Raw genomic sequence first — 26,040 nt, forward strand, 5'->3', positions numbered from 1 at the left:
AGGTAAATTGGCTTCATACATTAAGGCTCTAGCAGTCTCAATTAAGTGTCTATGCTTTCGCTCCACCACTCCATTTTGTTGTGGAGTGTGCGGGCAAGATGTTTCAAGCATAATACCATATTTGTTATAAAAGGAATGCATCTCATTGGATGTAAATTCACCACCATTATCACTACGAATTCTTTTGATAGTTTTGCCAAATTGAGTTTTTATCAGGTTAACAAAATTCATCAAGTGGGTGCTTGTCTCATGTTTGAATTTTAATAAAAACACCCAAACCATCCGACTATAGTCATCGACGATGGTTAAAAAATAACTAGCCCCTGATAGAGATGGCACACGGTACTTCCCCCAAATATCACAATGAATTAATTCGAAACAATCATTGGTCTTAATATTGCTATTAGGAAATGGAAGTCTTGTATGTTTTGCTTTAGAACAAGAATCACAATTTGTATTAAAAGAAACATTACTAAGAAAATCTATTCGAGCAAGTTTTTCACCGGAAGCATGTCCCAATCTTTTGTGCCAAACGTCGATGGTGGTTGTCAAGGCTTTCCTTTCCTTCCCAAGCATCCCCATTCGGTATAGACCTCCTTTGCACTTACCCGTGCCAATCAAGCTTCTCGTGTATAGCTTCTGCACGACACAAAAATCAGGGAAAAAGGTTAATGCACATTGAAGGTCTTTAGTTAATCTGCTCACAGACAAGAGGTTACACGTGAACTTGAGTATATATAAAACACCATTTATTTCGGTTCCTCCTGGCAACTGACAATTGCCTTTCCCTTTAACAGGAACGACATCTCCATTAGGAATAATTACCGGGGTCTCATGGTGACTTACAGTGGCATTATCAAGATTTTCACTGTCATATGTAATATGCTCAGTGGACCCTGAGTCAACAACCCAGTTATTATCGTCATTACCTTTGGTATTCAAATATACCTTTGGGTTGTTATCCTCTTTACCAGAGGTTCCAACTTCAGAAAAGTGCCTAACGAAGGAATCGTATTGTTCTTTGGTTAAACCGGGAACGGGTGACTGATCATCAGAGTTGGCGAAGGAAGCCTTCGGTTTGGACACTTCCTTTTTCTTGTTCCCCGGCCACCATTCTGGATACCCAATCTTTTTGAAGCATCCATCCGTTGAGTGTCCCTCTTTGCCACATTCTCCACATATTAGTTTGGTATCTTTAGATTGCTTTTGACTCTTGCTTCCCTCTTTACGTGTTGGTGTCCATGCCTTGAAGGCTGCGACATCTTGATTGGGTCTCTTTTCTGTCGATATGTTTCTTTGACGTTCATCCTCGGCTACAAGATGGTAGGCGTTTCCCAGGTTTGGCAGCGGACTCATAGCAAGAATTTGGGTCTTGATAACCGAAAATTGATTGTGCAATCCCATAAGAAATTCATACAACTGTTCCTTTTCCCTTAGTAGCATAGAGTTCTTACCCACTTCACATGTACAGAGGCTGCATGTACACTTGGGTGTTGCAAGAATTGAGTCTATTTCATCCCAAAGCGATCTCAGTTTTGTGTAATAGACTGAAACCGTGGCTCCATCTTGGTGAGTCATTGTTAGAGTTTGCTTCAATTCATATGCTCTAGGAGCACTTTCTTTACCGAATCGTTCTTTTAGGTCATTCCAGATTTCGCAAGCTGCGTTTGCGTATTTAACACTGCTGCGAATGTCTTTCTCCATCGCGGTGGTGAGCCACCCTTTAACCATGGCGTCGCATCTCATCCATAGCATGTATTCCGGAGCCGTTGATTGGGGTTTCTGTAACGTTCCGTCGATAAACCCAACCTTGTTCTTGGCGTAGAGGAAATTCAACATCTCCTGTGACCAATCAGCGTAGTTGGTGTCATTGAGGGTGTCATTCACGTGCATTTGTTTCGGGTAGTCTGAGGCGTGAATGTAGTATGGAGAATTTACATCCGACGGGTTTTGAGAAGTTCCTTCATCGCCAGCCATGGCAATTTAGGTTTGGTTTTCTGATTTTGGTTTTTAATTGGCTCTTGATACCATAAAGAATTTAATATGGATCGGAGTTATTTTATTCCATTAACAGAGATAGGTATTTATAACCCATATTACATGAGGTTTGATAAGAATGAAACTCCTAATATAAAGGAGATAACAACTAACAATAGTTTGACTACATAAGTTCAAATTCTAACTCCTATAATATATATATATATATATATATATATATATATATATATATATATATATATATATATATATATATATATATATATATATATATATATATATATATGTCCTATATATTTATTTTACTTAATAATAGTTAATAATAATAATATTATATAAAAATATCACTTCAAGTTGAGGAACAAGTTAGAGAAACACGGTACAACTTATTAATCTTTCCAATTCACGGATCAATCTACTATAATAATGAATATAGTAATCAGCAAAAGTTAACAGAAATAAAATAGTGCAGCCGCCTGTCTTGTACCGACAGTTTTCACGGACTATTATTTCGTACCCATTGTTTACTTAGTGGCGAATAAAAGTGTTCAGAAAATCCCATATTTTTTTAAATTAACTATATTTATTTATTTTGGTCATTATGGTATAAAATTGGATCATTAACTTGTTAAATAAAAATTACATCAAATGTCCCTCTCAATTATGGGTAAAATATAAAAAGTGTTAAAACTTAACAAATAGTTCCTAAATACATTTTTAATAAGCCTAAAATTTGTAGAACACATTTTCGGATCACCGTTTATTTTAAAATCATAAGTTTGAAATTAACTTGCTTAATATCAATCGGAACATCAAACGAGTATTACAATCATTCAATATTTATTTTTAATATACTTTATTTATATATAGAGATATATTTTAAATAATAATTATTATAATATCCTATGTTTATTTTATTAATCTTTAATAACAAAAACATATAATACTTCAAATTATATCTCGAATTATTATTTATATATACATACACACATATTTATTTACAATTAATTGTTCGTGAATCGTCGAGAGCAGTCGAAGGTCAATTGAATATATGAAACAGTTTCAACATTTTAAGACTCAACATTACAGACTTTGCTTATCGTGTCGGAAACATATAAAGATTAAGTTTAAATTTGGTCGAAAATTTCCGGGTCGTCACATGAAAATGATAGCAAGATGATGTCACTGGTCCCGTATAAACGTGCACGTGACGAGCCGAGTTCTGGTGCGGGTCCTAGCCAGACTTTGTATTTTGATATTGGATGGGCTGGTCCTTCGAGCCAAGGTCATGAACATACAGGAAGAGCTTCTTTTGTTATAGCAATGGATACAATTTGTCATAGTGATGATGATTCAATGGAAAGCGTTGCAAATCATCCGGGATTTGTCGATGAGGTTAATTATCCGCTGATGTCAGAAATCAAGAGCCCTGATGTCAGCTGTGACGATCGCTCCAAATCCATATGGACAATACGTCATTCATTGATTTCATTGCGAGGTATTTGACCTCTATATGATACGTTTTGTAAACATTGCATTCTTTTGAAAAGGTACACCATAAATGAATATTTAAATCAAAGGTTTTCGACATCTGATGATTTCTACATATAGACAATCACTGTAAATAATAGTTTACAATAGTACTTCCATTGACAATGCAGTCAAAATAAGATACATGGTGATGATTTGGTGAATGCAACATTTCCTTAAAAAATATGCCATGTATAACTCCATGCACATAGCTTGTCTAACATATAAGCAAACAGCGGAAGACTTCTAGGGAACCTGAGAATAAACATGCTAACAAGTGTAAACACAAAGGTTGGTGAGTTCATAGTTTTAATGTTTCGTATAATCTGTATATAAAGGTGGATCACAAGATTTCAGTTGTTTCATCCAGAAACGTTTATCAAAATATTCTACAAGATTGAGCACCCTGGTAACTAAACTTAACGTATATATAATTTGTACCCTTTGTATAATCATCTTAATAATACACGCAAACCAACGTGTACGCTTCTCAAATAGCATACATCCGTTAAAAGGCTAGTGCTCTAGCTCGGACGGGGATATCAAGCCCTATGGATCCATATATAACTACTCGCGCCCACCAGTTCTTATAACCGGCAGTTACTAGTTACCAAAGCTAAGGGATTTTTGGTTCAAACTCGGTGTAGAATTTAGTATGTACTTGTATCCATTGCGTTTAAAATAAATTGCATGTATTCTCAGCCCAAAAATATAGATTGCAAAAGCAATTAAAAAGGGAGCAAATGAAACTCACGCATATAAATCTAGTATTTTCAGTATTTATAAACAGTCGCATGTATTCTCAGCCCAAAAATATATTGAGTAAAAGGGATCATATGAAACTCACCTTAGCAGCATATAAAGTCGTTCACCAAAATGTGATCAAAACACGGATTACCAAATAACCGTAGATCTCAACCTAGAGAACATATGTTGGTCAATAAATGTCTATCAAGCTAGGTCAGGTCATAGTGTATCACAATCCTAATGCTCGATATTGACATGCAAAAGTTATCCAATGTTGTTTCAAAAAGTCAATTTTGACAATAGTTTAACAAAACGAGACGTACCTTATATAAGGATTCATTTACTCGGTTGGTAATATTCAAAAATCCAATTTATCAATCTCGTAAACAAGTTGTTTAAATCTTAATTATAGATTCAAAAGCAATTTCAATTAACTTCAATCATAATTCAGTTGCTCACATCTTTTAATCCATTCATCGAAATTATTCGATATCTAAATGAAAAGTTATTGATTTTTCGTCAGCTTTCCAAAAACATGTATATCATATACTTTTTACCAGTAATATATGTATTTAATTCGTGGTACATCATAAACTGTTTAATAAGGAAATTTAGCATACAAGCATGTATAAATATATATACTCGAGCACTAGATATGGATACACAATTATTATATAAAAGATAAAATATAAGTACTTACATATCAATATTGAGATTCAATATTGTAGAAAAGTACGTAGACGTAACGGAGATGATAACACTAGGTTTGACTTGCAAATAATACCCATGAATATTACCCATAACCTCCTTGGCAATAACCCATAATTTCCTTAACTCTGCCCCGCTCGTAAAACCCGTTTTTAAATTACTCGAACAGCACTCCGTCGTAGTATTTTATGTATAATACTAATAATAATAAGATTAATAATAATGTTAATCTTAATATTAATTTTAATAATAGTAATAATAATAATAATAATAATATAAATATTAATAAAATAAATAACAGAGGGAGGTATGTGTGTGTGTCAAATGCCAGAACTCGATCGCGTTTTATAATGTTTCCTGAATCTTGATCCCATGCGATCGCATGGGTAATGTGGGTTAGTGCCATGCGATCGCATGGCCAGCTGTTTGGCACCCAATCTGTTTTGTTTTCATTCTGTCGACATATTTATATATATTATATATAATAATATATATATAATTTAAATAATTAATTATATATTATATTAAATTCACGTGCATAGTTGACTTGTAATTTTCATTCCGATAAGTCGTACGTCGTCACTCGACTTATGTCCCGGTTTTGATTTTTCGAACGTCCTATCGTATACTGAGAAAACTTGTACTTTACGTTTCGTGAATCGTACCTTTGTCAAAATATAGTCTTAAATCATCCATAAACTATACCACTGTAGCAAAGTTACTGTAGCAAAGCCAATTTTTACTGTAGCAATTCACTGTAGTAAAGAGTAATTTTCGAAAACACTGTAGCATTTTGGGTACTGTAGCAATTTGAAAATGTTACCATCGTCTACTAAATAACTTGAAATTATATATATGTATATATCTTTTTAATATACATAAATCAGTTTCTAAATACACATTGGAAGTTATTTATAAATAAATTTTAATAATAAATATTTCAACTTATCATATATATTCAAATAGATATTTAAACCAATAAGTTTAATGTACGGTATCAAATAATTAATACATTGTTACCTTTTCAAGTTATAGTATATATGTATCTATTTACATATAATTGTTCGCAAATCGTCGAAAATAACCGAAGGGTATTTAAATATATAAAAGTAGTTCAAAAATTTTGAGATTCAGTTTTACAGACTTTGCTTATCGTGTCGAAAATGTTAATCATACAAAGATTAAGTTTAAATTTGGTCAGAAATTTTCGGGTCATCACATCAGCATTCCAGCTCAGCAAAGCACCTAATGAGCAAAGTTGTCATCCTTCTCTTTCGTGCAATGCGGTTGTATTTTCTGGCCTTGAAGCATCAAAAGATGAGGTGATGCAGGCACACAACTCATCTCCTTACAATGAATGTAGGTACCGTGCAAATGGGATCGGTTAGACCATTTACTCTTTTCAATCATATTTATATTTATATTTTCTGTATGTACATTTTAAAGATGGTCTTTGGATGTGTGTTGCTGTTTCTCATAAATTTAAAATCTTGCACACACAAATTTATAAAATCTCGCACCAAATATGTTAAGTTTGCACAAAAATCAAAAGTTTGCATAATACATTATACACCCTAGTTTGATTAAGGTATTGTTTGTTTTTAAGATGTCTTTGTCTGAAGATATGCGGACCATGTCTCTGTAAGGAAGATGTGGCCTAAAGGTCGGTCTGTATGCCGAATAATGAAGAGTGTTAATTATGTCAGCAACACTTAGAAGCATATTTCTAAGTCTGTCTGCAGACAGAATAAAACATTATTTTACCTTATGTATTCAGAAAAACAAACTGTCTACCGCAAAAACGTCTACGGGCGCTCTTACATAAGACATAATAAGATTTGTAGACTGAAAAACAATCGACACTTAAATCAGTTTGTGGTCTTTTCTAATTTAGGGCCTCCAAATGGAGAAAGCAATTTTGAAGAACCTGTGGAGTTTGACCCAATAAAGCATCATAATTTTTTCTGCCCATGGGTGAATGGGAATGTGGCTGCAGCTGGGGTTAGTAACGGTAACAATGGTGCGGGTGCGAGTTCAAGTGCTATAAGTGGTGTAGCTCTTTGTGGATGGCAGCTGACTTTAGATGCTTTAGATGGCTTTCAAGGGCCTGAACAAAATCAAACAGTTGAATCTGAATCAGCTGCTTCTCTCTACAAGGTATCTCATGTCCAATTTTGTTCTTTTACTAATAATTCTTGTACTTGTTTCTGATATCTATGATATGATCGGTGTACTTAATTTCATATTTAGTTTCTTTAGTGAGATGCGCTGTTATATATACATTCATTTTAGAATACAGCTAAATTTGAATTGATTGAGGGCGTGCGTTGTATACGTATTTGCAGGATGATCGTCGAGGTTCTGGAAAAAAAACTCTATGGCACGACACTCCTTTAACAAAAACCGTGGCCAAAGTTGAAAGAATCATCTAACGGTTTTCTTTTTTCATGAACTTTTTCAACAACCTGTTTATCAGAGTCAAAATAGGCCGGTTGAGATGGAAGTTTTCTGGTACGGGTTGGATTGATACCTTGCTGGAAAATACTTGTCTCTAATTATTTACAAAAATTGTGTAATTATGCTTTGTATAAGTCAATTTTATTTCTTCGATTAATAATCTTGTTTTTTGAATAAAAATGACAAAGGAGGTTATTATGCATTAAAAATACACTTTGGCTACTCACGTATACGAACCGACTTTCTTTTGATAAAACATAACATAAATCAACCTGTTAACTTGTTCACATAATTTGTTTATACAGGTCAACATCAATGGCTAAGAAAGCTCAACAACTCTTTTCAAGGAGCCGAATTCAGCGCTTTAGGTTTAGTGTTTTCTCAAGACCTTCATAATTGTGAATCTAGCTTTAATGGTCTGTCTAATATTTGCCATTCTGTCATTTTCATTTCTGTCTTTGAATCTACCATTATAAGATTCTCTGATTCATTCATAGGAATATAAAGTCAGCTCGGTTTTAGTTACTAGGATAATGATGCCACCAAGACCAGTGGCAACGATACATATAGTAGAGATCCATTTTATTGATCCGTGTTCACAATTTTTGAGCTTTCTTACACAAAAAATGCACATCATACACACATTTAGTTGCTTGGAATAAATAGATTTCAGGGTTGCAATGAAGTTACATAATTTGAAGCTTGGGTTATCGCTTTTATAAATTACACATCTATTACATGCTTATAAAATGCCAATGGAGTGACATCACTTCCTAATATAAACCTTATCTTAAAAAATTATGAAGTACACATGTCATTTTTTTAAGCCCTCTTGCTTACATCATCAATATTATTAACTTTTAAATTAATACTAAAATTAATTAATATTAACTTTTAAATACTAAAATTAATTAATTTTTTAAGTAATACTAGTATATTATTATTGCATGGGTGTCTGACAAAAAGTTGTTGTTATCTTCTCCCACACACTTTCTTCATTTATTCTTATTAAACTCTTATTTAGGGTTGTTTTTTTTTTCATCTCTTCTTCATTTTTCAGATCCAATACAGATTCAAAAAGGCAGAGATAATCAAGATTTTCTTGAGATTCAACAGGTACCTTTTTCATTTTTGATTTTTCGTTTCCTTCAATTCTAATCATCGCCATCATCTACGGTCACCACCACCGCAGCAGCCATCTACAGCTGCCCTCAATCTCACCGTCGTGGAAATCGATTGAAGAAGTGGTGGCGGGTTTGCAAAATCGAGTGAAATTTGAAGGTAGCCTTTTGATTAATACTTTGTATTATGGTTTTTTTCAGGAATTGATATGATCTGAAACACAACGGGATTTAAAATTTTAGCTATTCAATAACATCTTCTTCTCTTGGAATTTAAATTTTTGTCTACTGTTTTGTTTTTTTTTTTTTCATTTTCTTTTCTTTTGATGCATTGGTTGAAATTTCAATTTAAAAAGTTTATCTAAGTTTTTTGTGTTTGATTGCTAAGGAAATGATATAGGCTTAATCGTATTGCATTATTTACTATGACTAATCATTTAAAATGTATGAAAATACATATAAGATGTTTGATGAAATGTCTAAGAGAGACGTAAGAAAGAAAGTGATATGATGGTGATGGTGTATGTTTGAAGGACAAACTTGATCTCACGAGTTTCGAATCTAACTAATTCAGGTATGTATTTCTTGGATTTCTTTGTGTTTGTAGTAGCTCTTGATGGTAGTGATGGTATAGTTTTACTTTGAAAATGAAACATAACTCATAGTGATTAATGCAAGTTTGAGAAAGGAAGCGCATTGGAATGTTTATTCTGTAGCGGGCTTATTGCTACATACAAAATAAATGAAGTTACACATATAGAAGTGCAATTGAAACAGCAATGAAGTTATGTGACACATCGAATCAATTGATGAAATTCAGTATGCTATAGGTTCTATCTCTCGCCTTCCATTATGACTGCATTTTCAAATTTCTTATTGTCTAATTTGATTTATTTATTTCTTAAATGTTGTTTTTGCTAATTATTTTGCAACTTGAAAACATAACCATGCTTACAAAAGAGAGTGTGACAAAGATGAGCAGTGCGAAATAACATGGCTTTGTAGATAAAGGATTTGAAAACTTAAAAGTGCACCAATGACATTTGTGTCTGGAACTATGCATTAGTAGACCAACAAAAGTATCATCTTAGTTTTTTTTTTTTTTTTGAATAATAGTATTGGTTTGGGATGTCTCAGTTTGTAATGATGTTTATCTGATGCTATACTTGATGTCATTTGAGTTGGGTTTTGGACTTTAAAGTCTTAATTAGATAATTCATAGTTCACTTGCTTTTTCTTGATTTTACATGTATGATTGTTGGATATTGGTGCAAGTTATAAATATTAATTTAATGAATGTTATATGGGTTTTGATTTTGAATTTTTTAGATGAGAATGACTTCGGTTATTTAAAAAACATAATCAACTTGACCAAAGAACTTTGCATTGATAAGTTTCTGAAACTGAATCACCAATAAAAGTGCATTGGTGTGGCAATTTGAACCCATTTATGTTGGTCAATCAAAGTTGTCCCTAAATTGATTGTAATGCGTACCATTATGAATATTTTAAACTTATTGTCATGTATATGCATACAAGTAAGACTGCACCTAAAAGTATAAAAAATGTGTAACTATAGATTTTGATTACTTTGATTATTACGCGGTTTGGTTTCTTACATTGTAGTGATTATGGAATAAAGTTTTAAAAGTAGGCTATCCAATAGTCATTATAAAATACTACGTAGATATATATCTTTCAGTGCATGTAAGCAGGCTTATTGTTATATATGCATATCATGTCAATGCGTGTTTGATTTGTATTTTACTCGAGAAAGGTAAAGCAGACCAAGAATTCACAGGTGGACCAGCGGGAGGCGAACAAGATTATGGCGCTCAGTGAAGCGGAGCTGCTCAAGGAGGTTGAGGTCATGAACACATTCACTCGAACATAGAAACTAAAGGTCGAGTTCTTGAGTATGAAATTAAGGTAAGTTTAGGCAATTTACTCGGTTTATAAACTTTTAAGTTTTACCTTATACTTACTTTTTTTACAAGAAAATCATGGTATGATTTTTGGTAGATTATTTCAACTCTAATGTAACTCAAGAGACATATGTTAGAATGAAATCTTATCTGTAACATTATGTCTATGAAGCCTGATTGTAATACTTTAAAGGCTGTGTTTTGATGCGTTCCGGTAACAGGAGATTGTTAATTGTTGACAATGGAAGTGCTTATGTCTACTATAATGGCGGGAGAGTTAAACCAACTTTTGAATGGTATGTTATTCTTTTTTTTTTTATCATTAATTTTTTTTAAGATTATAATTTGTAAAGCAAAGCAAGTGATAAATGTTGAGGTATAGTTGATGACTGAGCAAATATTTCGTTAGATTTATGAACAGTCTTTTGAAATACTTGCAAACTATCAAATTCATTCAAATACTAATTTCAAGGTCTAAGTTTGTTTATTAGATGTTAATGGTTGCATTTTGTACTGTGGAGATTTGGAGTACTATCAAAAGGAAAATGATGATGAAGGTAAACGCATTACAATCAGCATGAAAGATTTAGAGCAAGTTTTTGTAACTTTTTAAATTCACACCCATTTTCAATCAGCCTGAAAGATTTTAGAGCAAGTTTTCTTCCCATGCCTGAAAGACTATGTTGTTTTGTTTCTTATTAGACGTTCTTTTTTCCCATTATCTTTCTTTGGTAAAATTTTTGTATGTCGTTCGAGTATTCGGTTAAACATTGTTGTTTCCTATTTCGTAGAACTTGATGAATTATGTTATTTTATCTAATGTTGATTGTGTAATATATCATTCAAAAAATTTTTCTTTAAAATCACGTGATTTCACGGGTATCTGCACTAGTCAAGTTTATAAAATACAAACAAGAAAATCCATGAAGAACACTATATATCATATATAACCTCTCTTCACAATCTTATTTTTGTTCTTCATGAAAACCAAACATGCACACAAGTCAACACTATTAGTTCTCGATGTCAACGTTCTGGATCCCTTTGTTATGGTATCCACCAGGTGCATCATACTTGCTGAATAGCCTATACGAAGATATGAGTGACAGCGAAATGTAACAAAGCACCACAACAAAGGTGATGATGATCGATGTTGTCGCTTGTTTGCAGAAAAGTGGCCGTAGGTCCCACATGCCTCACTCCATGTCACCGCCACGTCACCTTTGTATGACAGAAACGCAAACTCAGTTGCCACCGCACCAGCAGCCAGTATCAAGTATGTCAAAACCTATAGGTACAGTGCATAAAACTATTAACTGCTGCTTGCTTTGTACTATAGTACGGAGTATTCTTTATAAAATATGTATGTGCAATAATGTATCTTTTATTATTTGTGGAAACCATATTATAATAATGATGTTTTTAACAAAACTACTTGAACGTCTTATAAAAATTTATCAAATATGCTATTTGGATAAAGTAAGATGACTTGTAAGTAATAAATTTGGATACAAGTTAAAGACATTTCAAAGACAAGTATATAGACTTAATTTGCTATGAATGTAAGGTTTAGAGGACGAAACCTACAATTTGAATTCAAGTATATAAGCATAAGAACTAACTACATAATTAACCTTTTTTTCTTTTTTGTAACTATCGTATTAAAGTTTTTAAATTTTTAAATACACTTCAAACAGTACATGTTATTTTAGCTTACAATCTCAAAATTATTCAATTCATTAGACTAATTAGAAATTAAATATAAAGTATAGTTACCTGATCAAGGAGAAAGAAGGTCCAGGCTCGAGGCATGGTTACAGGGCGAGGTATTGCTGTGACAGCTGCCGAGAGTAGCGAAAAACCAGCACATATGCCATTAGCATGCACCAAAAACCTGTGGTTATAATTAATTTCTTATAAACACAATATATAATAAAAACTATGTAATCTTTTTTATAGCAAGTAAGCATGTCAGGCAGTTTCCATATACAACTTAACAGCATTTTTTGTAACTACACATAACATAACGTAACCTATACGAAGTACTCCGTATTATTTATGTCTACAATACAATATTTTAAAATACGAAAAAACTATCGTATTTGCTCAAATTAATGGTATATTCATGTAATAAAAATACAGTCACATGTTAACTAAATCCTTGAGTGATAATGAAATAATCTATTAATCTTGTTTATCCAAGATTTTGTTTTTGTTTCCTCTGAAACTTTGAATTAGAGATTTTGTTTTTGTGATATCAAAGAACAAATATACCTGAATGCGGTGATGTTGGAGTAAGATAAAGATCCATACTCATTAGACTCGGAATCTTTAATCATGATAACAAGTGCAGCCACACATAACCCCACCGGAAACAGCCTCAACAACGTTTCCAGCGTTCGCATGCCGGACAAGTTATCATCTTCTTGATCAGGTGATGATCCTATTGGATTAGGGGTTGCTACAATACTCTTTTCTACTTTGTGATCAGTCATTTTAGACCCTAATATAGATTGTAACTTTTTTTTTTTTTTTGGTATTGTATGAAATTGAGTAGAGATGCGAAATGTGGGCTAACTATCTTGTTGCATTAGCTTATGATTATATTTATATTTACATGTAGTAATAAATAATAAATGGTGGTCGTAAAATTTAGGTGAAGTTAGGTGATGTTACATTCAATGCTAGCTTAATAATTTTATTAAAATCAAGTTGTTTTTCCCCATGTACACCATATCTCATATCATATTCATATGGACATTGATAACTCTCTGCAATTTGCTAACTTTATAACAAAAAGTTAATTGTTGAACACCAGTCCACCAACAAAATGTTTAATCATGCATCTTTAAAATTGCTCTAACATCATGTAACTATGAATGTCTTAGATCATATACTGTATTTAGTAATGTGTGACTAAAAATTAATATGATGCAAATAACATGTAGAACCAAAAGTTAATACTACTTTACCACTTATTAAACGATGTCACTTTATTGTAGGTAAATGGGGATGTTGAATTGAAAACGAAAGGTAGGTATGTGAATTTTGTTGGGTCGGTAGTTAAAGGTCTAACAATCGAGTTAGTTAGCATTGTAGGAAGTGCAGAAACTGCAAAAAGTTTACTTCAAGATATTATGGTTCAAAGAAGCATGAGCATAACATAGAGTTAGTTAAGCATTGTAGGAAGTATTTGAGGTATTCTTTAGACCATTCCCAACCGTGACTGTGACTTCACAGGCAGTTGGGACATTTTTTGGCCAAAAAGTGCAATTTTACTCTGACTGGGCAGTGTCAGTTTCTGACATTTTTTAACCCAAAATGTCAGTTTTCAGTGTCAGTTTCAGTAGGGTCCACCAGCTTTTAATTTTTTCATTTTTTATATATAATTTAACACATTATTTAATATTTGAAAATAAGATATTTATTAATAATAAAAACAAAATACAAATAATTAAATAAAATAATTAATAAAAAACATACAATATAAAATAATAATAATCTTAAAGATTACATAAATAAATAAATACTAATTCGTTCGTCGAAATGCCGTTGGAAGATTCCAAATATGCTCGATTAAATCTTCAGTCAGCTGGTCGTGCACCGCCCTATATCTTATTTCTCTTGTGACAACGTCTTGATCACGTCCTTTATTCCTAACTCGTTGGGCACGATTTGCTCTTTCCTCGGTTATAAACCTTTCTTCCCATTTACATAACGCAAAATCATTGTCTTCTAAAATCATATTATGTAAAATGAGACAACATTCCATTACTCTTCGCATCTTGTTTACTTTCAAAGTCCGTGAAGGTTGACTTAAAATATGAAATCGTCCTTGAAGAACACCAAAAGCCCTCTCTATGTCCTTTCGTGCACTTGCTTGAAATCTCGTGAACTTAATCCTTGGTTCATCTGTGGGGCACGACATTCCTTTGATCAGTGTCGCCCAATCAAGATATATACCATCGGCAAGGTAATAAACTTTGGTGTATTGATGACCATTAATCTCAAATGGTGCAGATGGAGCTGTTCCCTTCTTTAGTGCATCAAAAACTGGTGACTGATTCAAAACATTGATATCGTTGTTAGAACCTGCCATCCCGAAAAAGGCATGCCAAATCCACAAGTCATATGAAGCCACTGCTTCAAGCATAATCGTCGGTTTCTTGTGATCACCCCTAGTGTATTGTCCTTTATGAGCGACCGGACAATTCTTCCATTCCCAGTGCATACAATCGATACTACCGAGCATACCCTTGAATCCTAGCTTCTCCTCATGTGCACTATATATTCGTGCAACATCGGTTGTTGTGGGAGATCTCATTTATCGACTTTTATGAAAATCAATAATACATATACAAAAGTTGTCTAAACATATTACTGATGTTTGCTCACTCATATGTAAATATTCATCGAGAGCATCGGGGCTTAATCTATAAGCCAATTGATGTATAGCCGAAGTACACTTTTGTAAAGTAGTAAACGACTGCCTACCAAGTGCATCATTTATTTCTCTAAAAAAATCAAAATGTTCAGGAATATAATTACCATTAAAAGTAGTTATACCTTGAGCTATACGTAGAAATAAGTTTATGCGCATTCGAAACCGCCTTTTAAATTTCTTAGCAGGGTAAACGGGTGCGTCAGCTAAGTAATCATTCCAAAGACGTTGCGCTGCTGACTCCCGATCTCTCGGAATGTATCCACGAACTCTTGGATTACGAGGAACGGACTCGACTTCGGACTCTTCGTCCAATTCTTGAATAAGTTGGATAATACGAACATCCTCCGAATCTGAATCGGAAGCTAGTAAATATGACGCCATAATTTTTTTGAGTAAAAAGTATATTTTTTGAGAGTAGTGTTTTTTTATTTTTATTTTTTTTGTGTAAAAATGAAATGCAAGAATGGGTATTTATAATGGGAAAAAAAAAAAAAAAAAGGAAAAACGGCTATAAAGCCGTTGCCTAACGGCTATGACACGTGGCCCAATCCTGACGCGACACCACCAACTGACGTTTTTTCCGTCGAGATCCCGACTAACGCCAGTTAGTGATGAAACTGACGCCACGATAACGGCCGTCAGTTTTCGTCAGTTTTGGCCAGCAAGGACTGACCTTGCAAACCGACGCCCGGTTAGGAAAGGTCTTACAAAGCCCTGATAAACAATAGGTGAATTTGATTAAACCTTAATGGGGAATGTACATATTTATTTGTATGGTTTGGACAAGTATTTATCTCAAATTCTAATTTATTAAAATAGTAAAATAAAAATTTTGATTGGAAGCTGTTAACACCTATTTTCTTATGAGGTAAGGCTTAGTGTGTTAGCACAATTCTAGAAGCGATCTAGCTGAATGTGGGGGAGTATTGCAGATTGATGTTTACCCTCGGGAAATAATCTCTGCAGACCCGGCACACAGATCTGGAAATCTGTGGGGTGGCTTAATCAATCTGTTGTCCGTTTAGCGTTTAGCTGTTAGCCGGATGACTTCTAGTGAGAGAAAGTACTGTGTGGGAGAGAAAGGTGAAGTCTCTGCTCACAAGTTGTCAGAATGTCTGAATGTGTAAAATGACGACCCAAGAGGTCTATTTATAGTGACAGATCCATCGGATTGTTCGGGGACACGTGTCAGATGATGATATGTTCTGTTATTCGTGATCCGAAATTTATGCTGAATAGGGCGCTCTCCGTTCAGGGCTTATGCGCTAGGCGGCTTTTAGGGCTTACGCATGACGGAGCAGCCTGTACAGCGGAGAACGCTGGACGGATAATTCCACAAAACTGTTGTTTCCAGTCTTCCTGATGCTATTTTTATGCGATCATTATGCCTTGTGCGTGTATACGATAGGATACACCATTAAGTCCCCCCCAGTTTAATGACTTAAGCGTTTGAAAAATGATTAAGTTGTTAAACTTCTGATAACACATCCCAACCAAGTCTTCACGTTTCCCTTTTGCATCGGGGAGCACGTTACAGGCATTAAATGATAGGTAAAATTTACTGACTTCGTAATGATTGTTTTTACATGGCTATAATACCCCACGCGCCTCCAGCTGTAAAAAGCGTTTTTTCGTATTCACCTTTTAATCGTGTCCATACACGTGTGTGGTTGAAAATAAAACCCCCAAAATCACCACCAAGCACAGCTGTCACAACTTTTTCCTTTTTAACCACCATAAACCCTGATCGAGCATTCACTTTTACAGCTTCCTTCTACAGTGTTCATCTTTTACCATCAATACCTTCTTTACTTCCTATTTCATTAAAACTTTAATGGTAGCCATAAAGGATGTTACAGCTATTCATAGCAGAGTAAATGAGAAATATTTGGGCAAGCTACTGCAACGTTTTTCTAGATTAGCTGGTGTTGAACCAATAATTCCTGCAACTAATGCCAGAGCCTGCTCACCACCCCTGGCAAGGTTGCTATTTATGGCCATTTAATTTTCGATTTTTGTTTGCGACTGCCATTTACTCCATTCTTTTTAGAAGTTTGCAAGTTCTACGATGTTTCCGTTGGTCAATTTGAACCAGCATCAATTCGAAAGATTCTTATTTTTGAAATGTATTGCCACGCAAGGAATATAGAGCCATCTATTCGGATATTTTGTCATTTGGTACGTATAGCATCCCACGAAAAAGGTTGGTTTACATTCAACAAAGTTCATGGATTTCTGAGACCTGCACTTGATCATCCCAGCAATGATTGGTAAGCTTCATTTATCTTTATAAATGAAGATGCAATTGATGACAAATACTCAGCTGCTCGAGTTTGGCGTAAATACTTGCATACCGTATCAGTTACCTTTCCAAGACTAAAGAACAAGGAAAGCATTTTGTTTAAGAAAATTAAAGCTGAACAGATCAACGACGTTAAATATGGGGAACACATGCTTTCATTGACATCTGTAAGCCAAGATTGGGATATCACACAAGGTTATGCCTGTGTTCTTGCTGGGAGGAAGAGTAAGTGCTTACTTTTGCTATATATGCTTAATAAGATGCTCCTCTTTATTTATCCAATTTACTGCTGTGACTTTTAAACTTCTGCAGAAATTACTCCGCTTACCGCCATGCGATCATCGTCTTACTCGCAACTTACCTTTACTACTCAGACAATTATTGACGATACTCTCATTCCTGAAGAGGATACTGTAAGGGAGGAGGAAGATGAAGAAGAATAAGTAGAAGACATAGGTATGAACCGAGTTGCTTCTAGGGAACGTCGTGCCTTGGGTAATGAGAATGATAACACTGAATTATGTAAAATACCAGACCAAAACCTGTATTTGTTTTCTTTTAAGCCCAGTACTGGTGGATTTTATAATCCAAACCCTTCTTTATACATTATGCCACCCTTGAAATCTTGTGAAGCATATTGGAACTCTTTTATAAGTAATAATTTCCCTTTATCTCCAACAGCTAGTGCACCACTCCAAGACACTACATTAGTGACTCTTCCGCCTTCCGACAAGAGAAGAAGAACTGGTCAAAATCCTCCGTCATCCGCTCAACAAGGAGCTGGCACTAGTTCCTCTCAGAAACAAATTACGTTTCCCAATCTTGACACAAATATACTGTCTTTCTTTTTAAAGGGACCACCACACTCTTACGAGGATTTCATGAATTTTTTGAACGCCATGGTTTGTCCTTCACTAGCCCAATTTTTTAGCAGCCTATCTGATGTAGATGCTAAGAAGGTTAAGGCACAAAGTATCATTCTTAACATTGCTTCTGGGTTAAATGACCTTTAACGCCTATCTGAGTTGCAAAGCAATGAAATTAGCACAAATAAGGAACTATCGACTGAAAAAGAGAAAGTAACCAAGATTGAACAAGTAGCTACATCTTTAAAGAGGGAATATGATACGATGAAGAGGCTTTATGATAATAGCAACAATCAGAAGGCGGAATATAAAGAACAAGTCAAAGAACTATCCTCCAGAGAAAAGCAACACTTGTGCAAAATTGATGAACTAGTGAAGGAGAATGAAAAACACTTGAGCAGAATAACGCTTTGAAAGAGCAGCTTAAAGCTAAAGAAGAGAATGAAAGACGTATGATAGCTGGGATCCCTGTTCTTATAGAGCGTATCTTTAATTGTCAAGCTCTGTCTCACAGGATACGTGAGTTCGTCCGTCTTGCTAAGTCTGCTGAACGACTAAGCTTTTTCAACTTTAAGAAAAGAAAACTTCCAGAATTGCCAAATCCAATGCCTGTTGTTATTACAACGAAGATTAACGAAAACGCCATCAAAGAAGCTGATGCAGCTGGTGCACTGATAGAAAATATGAAGTTTGCTGATCTTAAAAATCTTTGTAAAAAGCCAGATGTAACAATAGACGATGTACTAAATTATACTCCTCAAGATGAATGAAATACTATATATATATATATATATATATATATATATATATATATATATATATATATATATATATATATATGCCTTGTATAACATTTAATATTGTACTTGGTTGTAATTATTAGAAAGATGCCTTAATTTAGTAAGATTTTCGGTGTAAATAATGCATAAGATATTGATATTGTACGTTGCAACCGTTATGCTTGTAAATATTGAAATTATATTCTCCGTTATACGCTTTCCGTCATGAAACTCATGAGGAAAAGTTATGAACTATTTTCGCCTTTAAACATTTTGCAGGACGCCATGGTCCGTTTTCTGTTTTGCTCTGTATTTTGTGTATATAAGTTGTGTCATGACATTTTTTTTAGATTCGTTTCATCGCCTCGATGCTTTAGTGAGTTCTACATGTCTCACTATCGATACAACCATTTTGATTATGATTGCACTTCTACCACCGAAATGGTATCTTTCTTTCTGCGGGTAGGGATGACACACAGCTATGTGACACCTGGGCTAAAAGTCCTTGTCCGGATAAAATTTATGAAAAATATTGCCAAAAGAATAATTGCTATTATTCATATTCATAAAGAAATTTTTACATTTATGACTAGATCTCATGCATTTGACAGTTGATCAAGCTGCCCATGCAAATAGTACTACGCATAAAATTTCTTTAAATTCATTGCATTCCAAGCTCTTTCGTATTGCTCGCCAGATGGCGCAGCAAGCATATATGATCCATTCTGATTTACTTTTGTGACCTTATAACGTCCTTCCCATTTTGGGGCTAGCTTTCCAAATTTGATCTGCCTGCTTGCCTCATTATCTCATAGAACCAGATCACCAACTTCAAATTGTGTATGCTTTACTTTCTTATTGTAATATTTTTCCATTTTATGCTTGTGATCTACTTGCCGGATGGCAGCCATCAACCTTCTTTCCTCCAACAAGTTGAGATTCTCCCTTAATGCTTTAGAATTAGCTTCAATATCAAATGCCATAATGCGTTGTGTTGGTACACATATTTCAGCCGGTATTACTGCCTCTGTACCATATACTATACTGAAGGGTGTTTCCCCCGTGCTCCGTTTTGGAGTCGTTCGGTGTGCCCATAACACATTTGGCAGTTCATCCACCCAACCAGTTTGACTCAGCCCCAACCGTGCCTTAATGCCAGCAACGATTTCTTTGTTGGTAACCTCCACTTGTCCATTCGCTTGAGTATGAGCAACAGATGTAAAGTTTTTCTTTATACCCAGCTCTTCATACCAACTCCGAAATGGATTTTCTGCAAATTGCTTGCCGTTATCACTGACTATTTCATTTGGCACCCCATAACGACACACGATATCATGCCAGACAAACTTCTTGACATTTTCTCCTGTGATTTTTGCTAAAGCCTTTTCTTCAACCCATTTCGTGAAAAAATCGATTGCTACCACCAAGAACTTAGCATTACCAGTGCTTCTATTGAACGGCCCCACAATATCGATAGCCCACTTACAGAACGGCCAAGCGGATGACACTGGTATCAAGTCATATTTTGGAAGACGCTGAATTGTACCATGCCTCTGATAATTCTCACATGTTTTTATGATTTCTGCAACATCTCGATAAAGGGAAGGCTAAAAATACCCTTGTCGCATGATCCGTGATGCCACAGTACGGAAGCTGGAGTGTTGAGAACAAACTCCTTCGTGCATTTCTTTGACCACCTTTAATGCTTCATCATCGGTTAAACACCTTAACAACAGACCATTGCAAGATTTTCGATAAAGGACACCATTAACAATTTCATACATTGGTGCTGTTACCCTTATTCTTCTTGCTTCCGCCTTATCAACAGGTAACCATCCGTCATGCAAATACCTCAAATATGGAGTCATCCAAGTTTCCTTAGCACCTTCTACTATTGCCATAATTGGTTTTTCATTTATTGATTTCTCCTTAAGCTCTTCAACCAACACTCGTTTGTGCAAATGATCAAAGGTTAAAGTAGCCAGCTTGCTCAAGACGTCAGCCTTTTTGTTCTTATTTCGAGGGATTTGCACGACTTCAAGGTTATCAAATTTCTTTGAAATTGCCTCCACCAACTTTACATACTGCCTCATGGATGTATCCCTTGCATCAAACGTTCCATTAACCTGCTGGGCGACGATTTGAGAATCAACACATGCTCGTAAACTTGTTTTGCCCATTTCTACCGCTATGCGGAGGCCGGAGAGTAATGCCTCATATTCTGCTTCATTGTTTGAAGCATAAAAACAAAATTTCAATGCATAGGTATACTCTTCTCGGTCTGGACTTGTTAAAACTAGTCCTGCACCTGTTCCCTCTTCACTGGATGCTCCATCAGTGTGTAATTCCCACACATGCTGTTGTGGTGCCATTTTGTTGTCATACTCTACTTTTTCATTTGTTTCCAAGAGGAAATCTGCCAAAATTTGCCCTTTAACTGCATTCCGGGGAGCAAAATTGATTTCATACTCCCCCAACTCGATGGCCCATTTTGCTAAACGGCCAAATGATTCTGGACGCCGGAGTACTTGCTTCAACGGTTGATCTGTTAACACTAAGATAGGATGACCTTGAAAATACCTTCGTAAACGCCTTGAAGTATGCACAAGGGCATAAACCAGGCGGTGAAGTAGTGGATAATTTGTTTCACTAAGCTGCAACACTTTGCTAACAAAATATATAGGCATTTGCACGCCGTTCCGTTCTGCGATTAAGACAGAACTTATCGCCTCTTTTGAGACATCTAAGTACAAAATTAAGGTCTCCCCTTCTTTTGGTGCTGTTAATGTAGGTAACGTTTTTAACAACTGCTTGACCTCTTGGAATGAATTTTCGGCTTCCGCCGTCCACACAAAATCTTTTTTATTTAAACAGCATTTTAACACCTTCATGAATGGAAGCGACTTTTCAGCTGCTCTGGACAAGAATCTTATTAATGCTGCCAGACATCCATGCAACCGTTGAACATCTTTCTTGCTAGTTGGCGACTTCATGTCTTCAATTGCTTGAATTTTCTTAGGATTAGCCTTAATACCACGTTCTGTGACAATATGACCTAAGAATTTTCCCTCTTCTACACCAAACGTTCACTTCTTGGGATTTAATTTCATATTGATTTTTCGTAGAGATGCAAAAGTCTCTTGTATATCTCGCAACATCTTCTCTTCAGTATGACTTTTGATGACAATGTCATCAACATAAGCTTCTAAATTATGCCCAATTTGATCCTTAAACGCCATATCAATAAGTCGTTGATATGTTACTCCTGCATTCTTCAAACCAAAAGGCATTTTCATGTAACAGAATATGCCTTCCGTCGTGTGAAAAGCCGTTTTGTCTTCATCTTTTAAAGCCATAGGTATTTGATGATATCCCTTAGCTGCATTTAGGAAACATTTGAATCGATATCCTGCCAATGATTCAACCTTCCAATCAATTTCAGGTAAAGAATAATTATCCTTTGGGCATGCTTTATTGATATCTGTGAAATCCACACACATCCGCCATGAGTTGTCCGGCTTCTGATATTACTCTAATTAGTCATATCTTTAGTCGTAATATCACGTCCTATTGTTGTTTATTTCATATGTAAACATAGTAAATCCGTTTGTATTTCATAGTATTGTAATATAGTCTAGAATCATTGTAAACTTGAAGAAATATGAAGATATTGTATGGTAACAGCTCAGAGATCGAAAACGAGACCAGAAACCCAAAGACAGAAGAGTGCGCTCAGCGCACCCCAAAATGTGCGCTCAGCGCACATTGCATAATTTTGATCAGAAGATTTCTTAGCCAAAACCAAAGTGCGCCAAGCGCACTTATTGATGTTGCGCGCCGCACACAGTGGTGCGCTCAGCGCACCCATACGCGCACTTTTGACAGAAAAGCATATTTGAACGTGCGTAGTCGAGCTGTAAAGTATAAAGTGAAGTAGGTGAGAGTGCGCTCAGCGCACCCTTGCTGTGCGCGCCGCGCACAGCGCTTTTCACCAACTTTTTAGCTTATTTAATTCCATTTCCAGTTTCATTTGAGGAGTACCAGTTTCCTTTCTGCTCAGAGATGAAAACATACGATTCAAAGCAGTTCCTAGGCTTATCAAAGTGCATCTAAGCACTCAAATCATTGAAGAATCCAAGATCATTCAAGAGCTTCATCCAAAATTACTCCTAAAAGGTTAATCTTGTATTTACAATGAATTCTATCTTTGTTACTGTTATGTTTAAGTTTTCAAGCATGATTGTTGGCTAGTCCATTTTATGTTCATCTAGATAAATAACCGAGATGTTGAATGGTTACTATTGATTGATCGTAATTATGCACGATAGTTTGATGTTTGAATACAAGAACCATTCTTGTTAAGTTTAATCCTTTCGATTCAACTAGTTGATATGTTCATTTGATTAAGAAACATCATCTTGTTAAGTTAATGTATTGATTTACACCTAGTGACATGTGTTTATCCGTCTTTTACCAAAAGGGATAAGTTGAGTTCAAATGGTTAATTTACATAAGAATGTAAGAACGACTCTTGTAGATACTTTAGAATAGCTTAATTAGTATGTGTAATTGTCTAGGAGAATGACCAATTCCTTATAATCTATTATACACACTTTCAACTACCTAGTTACATCAATTAACATGTGTTAGTGATTTGCCTTATCTAGTGACGTTTATAGGGATCTTATTATAACACTTAGTTAATTGTTTGGGTTGGGTGAATTGAGCATTTTACCAGACCAAGGGAATGAACTAAGTTAAACCTTTAGTTGATATAGGAGTGGATCGTGTACAACACACCATTGACTTGATCATTCTTCAAGTCTTCAAACTAGTTGAATTAGTTGATTACAAATAGGAGGTCTTAGATGTCAAGAACATCACTTGCGTTGTGTAATCCCGTTGGAGTGTTTGTGCAAGACTATTCTTGGTGAACCAATTAATTAGTTCTCGTGCATAACCAATCAATCCGATCTTAATCCTAAATAACATTCAACATTAAGGGTAAAAAGTCTAGATGAGCATATTTCTTTAATTTGAATTCAAAACTATCTTTCTGTTTTCATAAACTAAAAATACCAAAAATATTGTCTTTTTAATCTCATTCATCACTTGATTCGCCTATCGCAAAAGGGCAAACCAAAATATATCTTGTACTTGTAATTTTCTTAGATAATCACAATTTAGTCTATAATCCTAATTTGATTTAGATACTGTCCTTGGAACGATACACGGATTTTACCATTTATTATACTACTACACGATCGGGTACACTGCCCGTTAGTGTGTAGCAATCTCTAATCGGTATTTTTTCATACTATTTCATACGATAATTCATATACCACGTTTTACACATCAGCTTCCTAACCATGACTGGATTGGCCACCCATGTCTGATATTTAACTTCTCGCAGGATTCCAGCATCTACCAAACTGCGTACCTCATCACGGAGGAATTTGCTTCTTTCTGGCGCCATGCCTCGCTTCTTTTGACAAACAGGATGTATGTTAGGATTCACATTTAATATATGTTCTGCGACTTCCCTTGGAACACCGGTCATATCAGACGGTTGCCATGCAAAGACGTCTAAGTTTGCTGCCAAAATGGTGTACAATTTTTCTTTACATTCGGCGAACAATGTATGCCCAACTATGATTTTTTGATCTGGAAATTGTAAATTTGGCGAGATTGACCCGTCATCATGTATTATTGGCTTAACTGTTGCTTTTGTTACTTGAGAACACTCAATTGACTTCCGCCGTTCTGCATATAACGTTGCTACTCCGCCTGGCGTTGGAAACTTCATCATGCCATGTACAGTTGATGTTACAGCTCCAAACGTCATTAAAGCAGTTCTTCCCAAAATTATGTTGTACTGTGAATTTGCTTTAACCACCAGGAACTCAATGTTGGCTGTGCGTCTTGGGGGTGGCTTGCCCAAGGTTACTTCAAGCAGAATACTTCCTTCAGACCAAGACGGTTCACTTGTAAAACTTGCTAACGGCACGTATGTTTCCTTCATTTTTTCTTGTTCATCTTTGGGAAGCTGTATGAAGCAATGTTCATACATAATGTCTGCTCCAGCTCCCGTGTCAGTATAAATGTTGCGTATTAAGCAATTAGCAACTCGCGCTTCTATAACCACTGGACCATCGGATGGATTTGTGTTGAACATAGAAGGAAATGATATTAATTGCTCTTCCCAATCTTCTAACACTTCTGCCTTCCTCCGTTGTCCAGCTTTCCATGGATGTATCATGCCTACTTCTATGGGTACCCATTCGTTACCCTCGCCGTCTTTATCAGTGTTGGTGAGATGATTCGTCTTAATAATGGATGGCTCCATTGTTAACACCTATTTCCTTATGAGGTAAGGCTTAGTGTGTTAGCACAATTCTAGAAGTGATCTAGCTGAAGGTGGGGGAGTATTGCCGATTGATGTTTACCCTCGGGAAATAATCCCTGCAGACCCGGCACACAGATCTGGAAATCTGTGGGGTGGGTTAATCAATCTGTTGTCCGTTTAGCGTTTAGCTGTTAGCCGGATGACTTCTAGTGAGAGAAAGTACTGTGTGAGAGAGAAAGGTGAAGTCTCTGCTCACAAGTTGTCAGAATGTCTGAATGTGTAAAATGACGACCCAAGAGGTCTATTTATAGTGACAGATCCACCGGATTGTTCGGGGACACGTGTCAGATGATGATATGTTCTGTTATTCGTGATCCGAAATTTATGCTGAATAGGGCGCTCTCCGTTCAGGGCTTATGCGCTAGGCGGCTTTCAGGGCTTACGCATGACGGAGCAGCCTGTACAGCGGAGAACGCTGGACGGATAATTCCACAAAACTGTTATTTCCAGTCTTCCTGATGCTATTTTTATGCGATCATTATGCCTTTTATGCGTGTATACGATAGGATACACCATTAGAAGCATTAGCATACAATATCCCATTTTCACAAGCTAGTACCAATTTGAATAAAAATTTCACTTGGTTAGGCTGATAAGTTGTAGACAATCATATCTCCGAACTAACATAAAAAAACATGTAAGTTAATATTGTTGTTGAATTTGTGCTTTTAATCCCATATATATGAAAAATATCAAGTTATGTAACAAAGAAGTTTCATTTTGGCGAAGTGACAATAATAAAAAAAAGTTGTTCAAG

The 26,040-nt window shown here is 35.3% G+C and overlaps 2 protein-coding genes and 1 pseudogene across 2 annotated transcripts; all 3 read right to left on the reverse strand.

The window, feature by feature from the left end:
- Positions 1-11,443: 11,443 nt before the first annotated feature.
- On the reverse strand, positions 11,444-13,014 carry LOC139856008 (CASP-like protein 2A1; annotated as a pseudogene).
- A 1,001-nt stretch (positions 13,015-14,015) lies between these two features.
- Positions 14,016-14,810, reverse strand: LOC139853453 (protein ALP1-like). Its single transcript, XM_071842847.1, has one exon. The coding sequence runs from the start codon at positions 14,808-14,810 to the stop codon at positions 14,016-14,018; it is 795 nt and encodes a 264-aa protein (XP_071698948.1).
- On the reverse strand, positions 14,811-15,311 carry LOC139853454 (uncharacterized). Its single transcript, XM_071842848.1, has one exon. The coding sequence runs from the start codon at positions 15,309-15,311 to the stop codon at positions 14,811-14,813; it is 501 nt and encodes a 166-aa protein (XP_071698949.1).
- Positions 15,312-26,040: the final 10,729 nt, after the last annotated feature.

Source organism: Rutidosis leptorrhynchoides, chromosome 6 (assembly GCF_046630445.1).
Source record: "Rutidosis leptorrhynchoides isolate AG116_Rl617_1_P2 chromosome 6, CSIRO_AGI_Rlap_v1, whole genome shotgun sequence".
Taxonomy (NCBI): Eukaryota; Viridiplantae; Streptophyta; class Magnoliopsida; order Asterales; family Asteraceae; genus Rutidosis; species Rutidosis leptorrhynchoides.

What these genes read in the sequence shown, in the direction of transcription:
- LOC139853453 (XM_071842847.1), bottom strand. Translation starts at nt 14,810, where the DNA reads ATGAGATCTCCCACAACAACCGATGTTGCACGAATATATAGTGCACAT.
- LOC139853454 (XM_071842848.1), bottom strand. Translation starts at nt 15,311, where the DNA reads ATGGCGTCATATTTACTAGCTTCCGATTCAGATTCGGAGGATGTTCGT.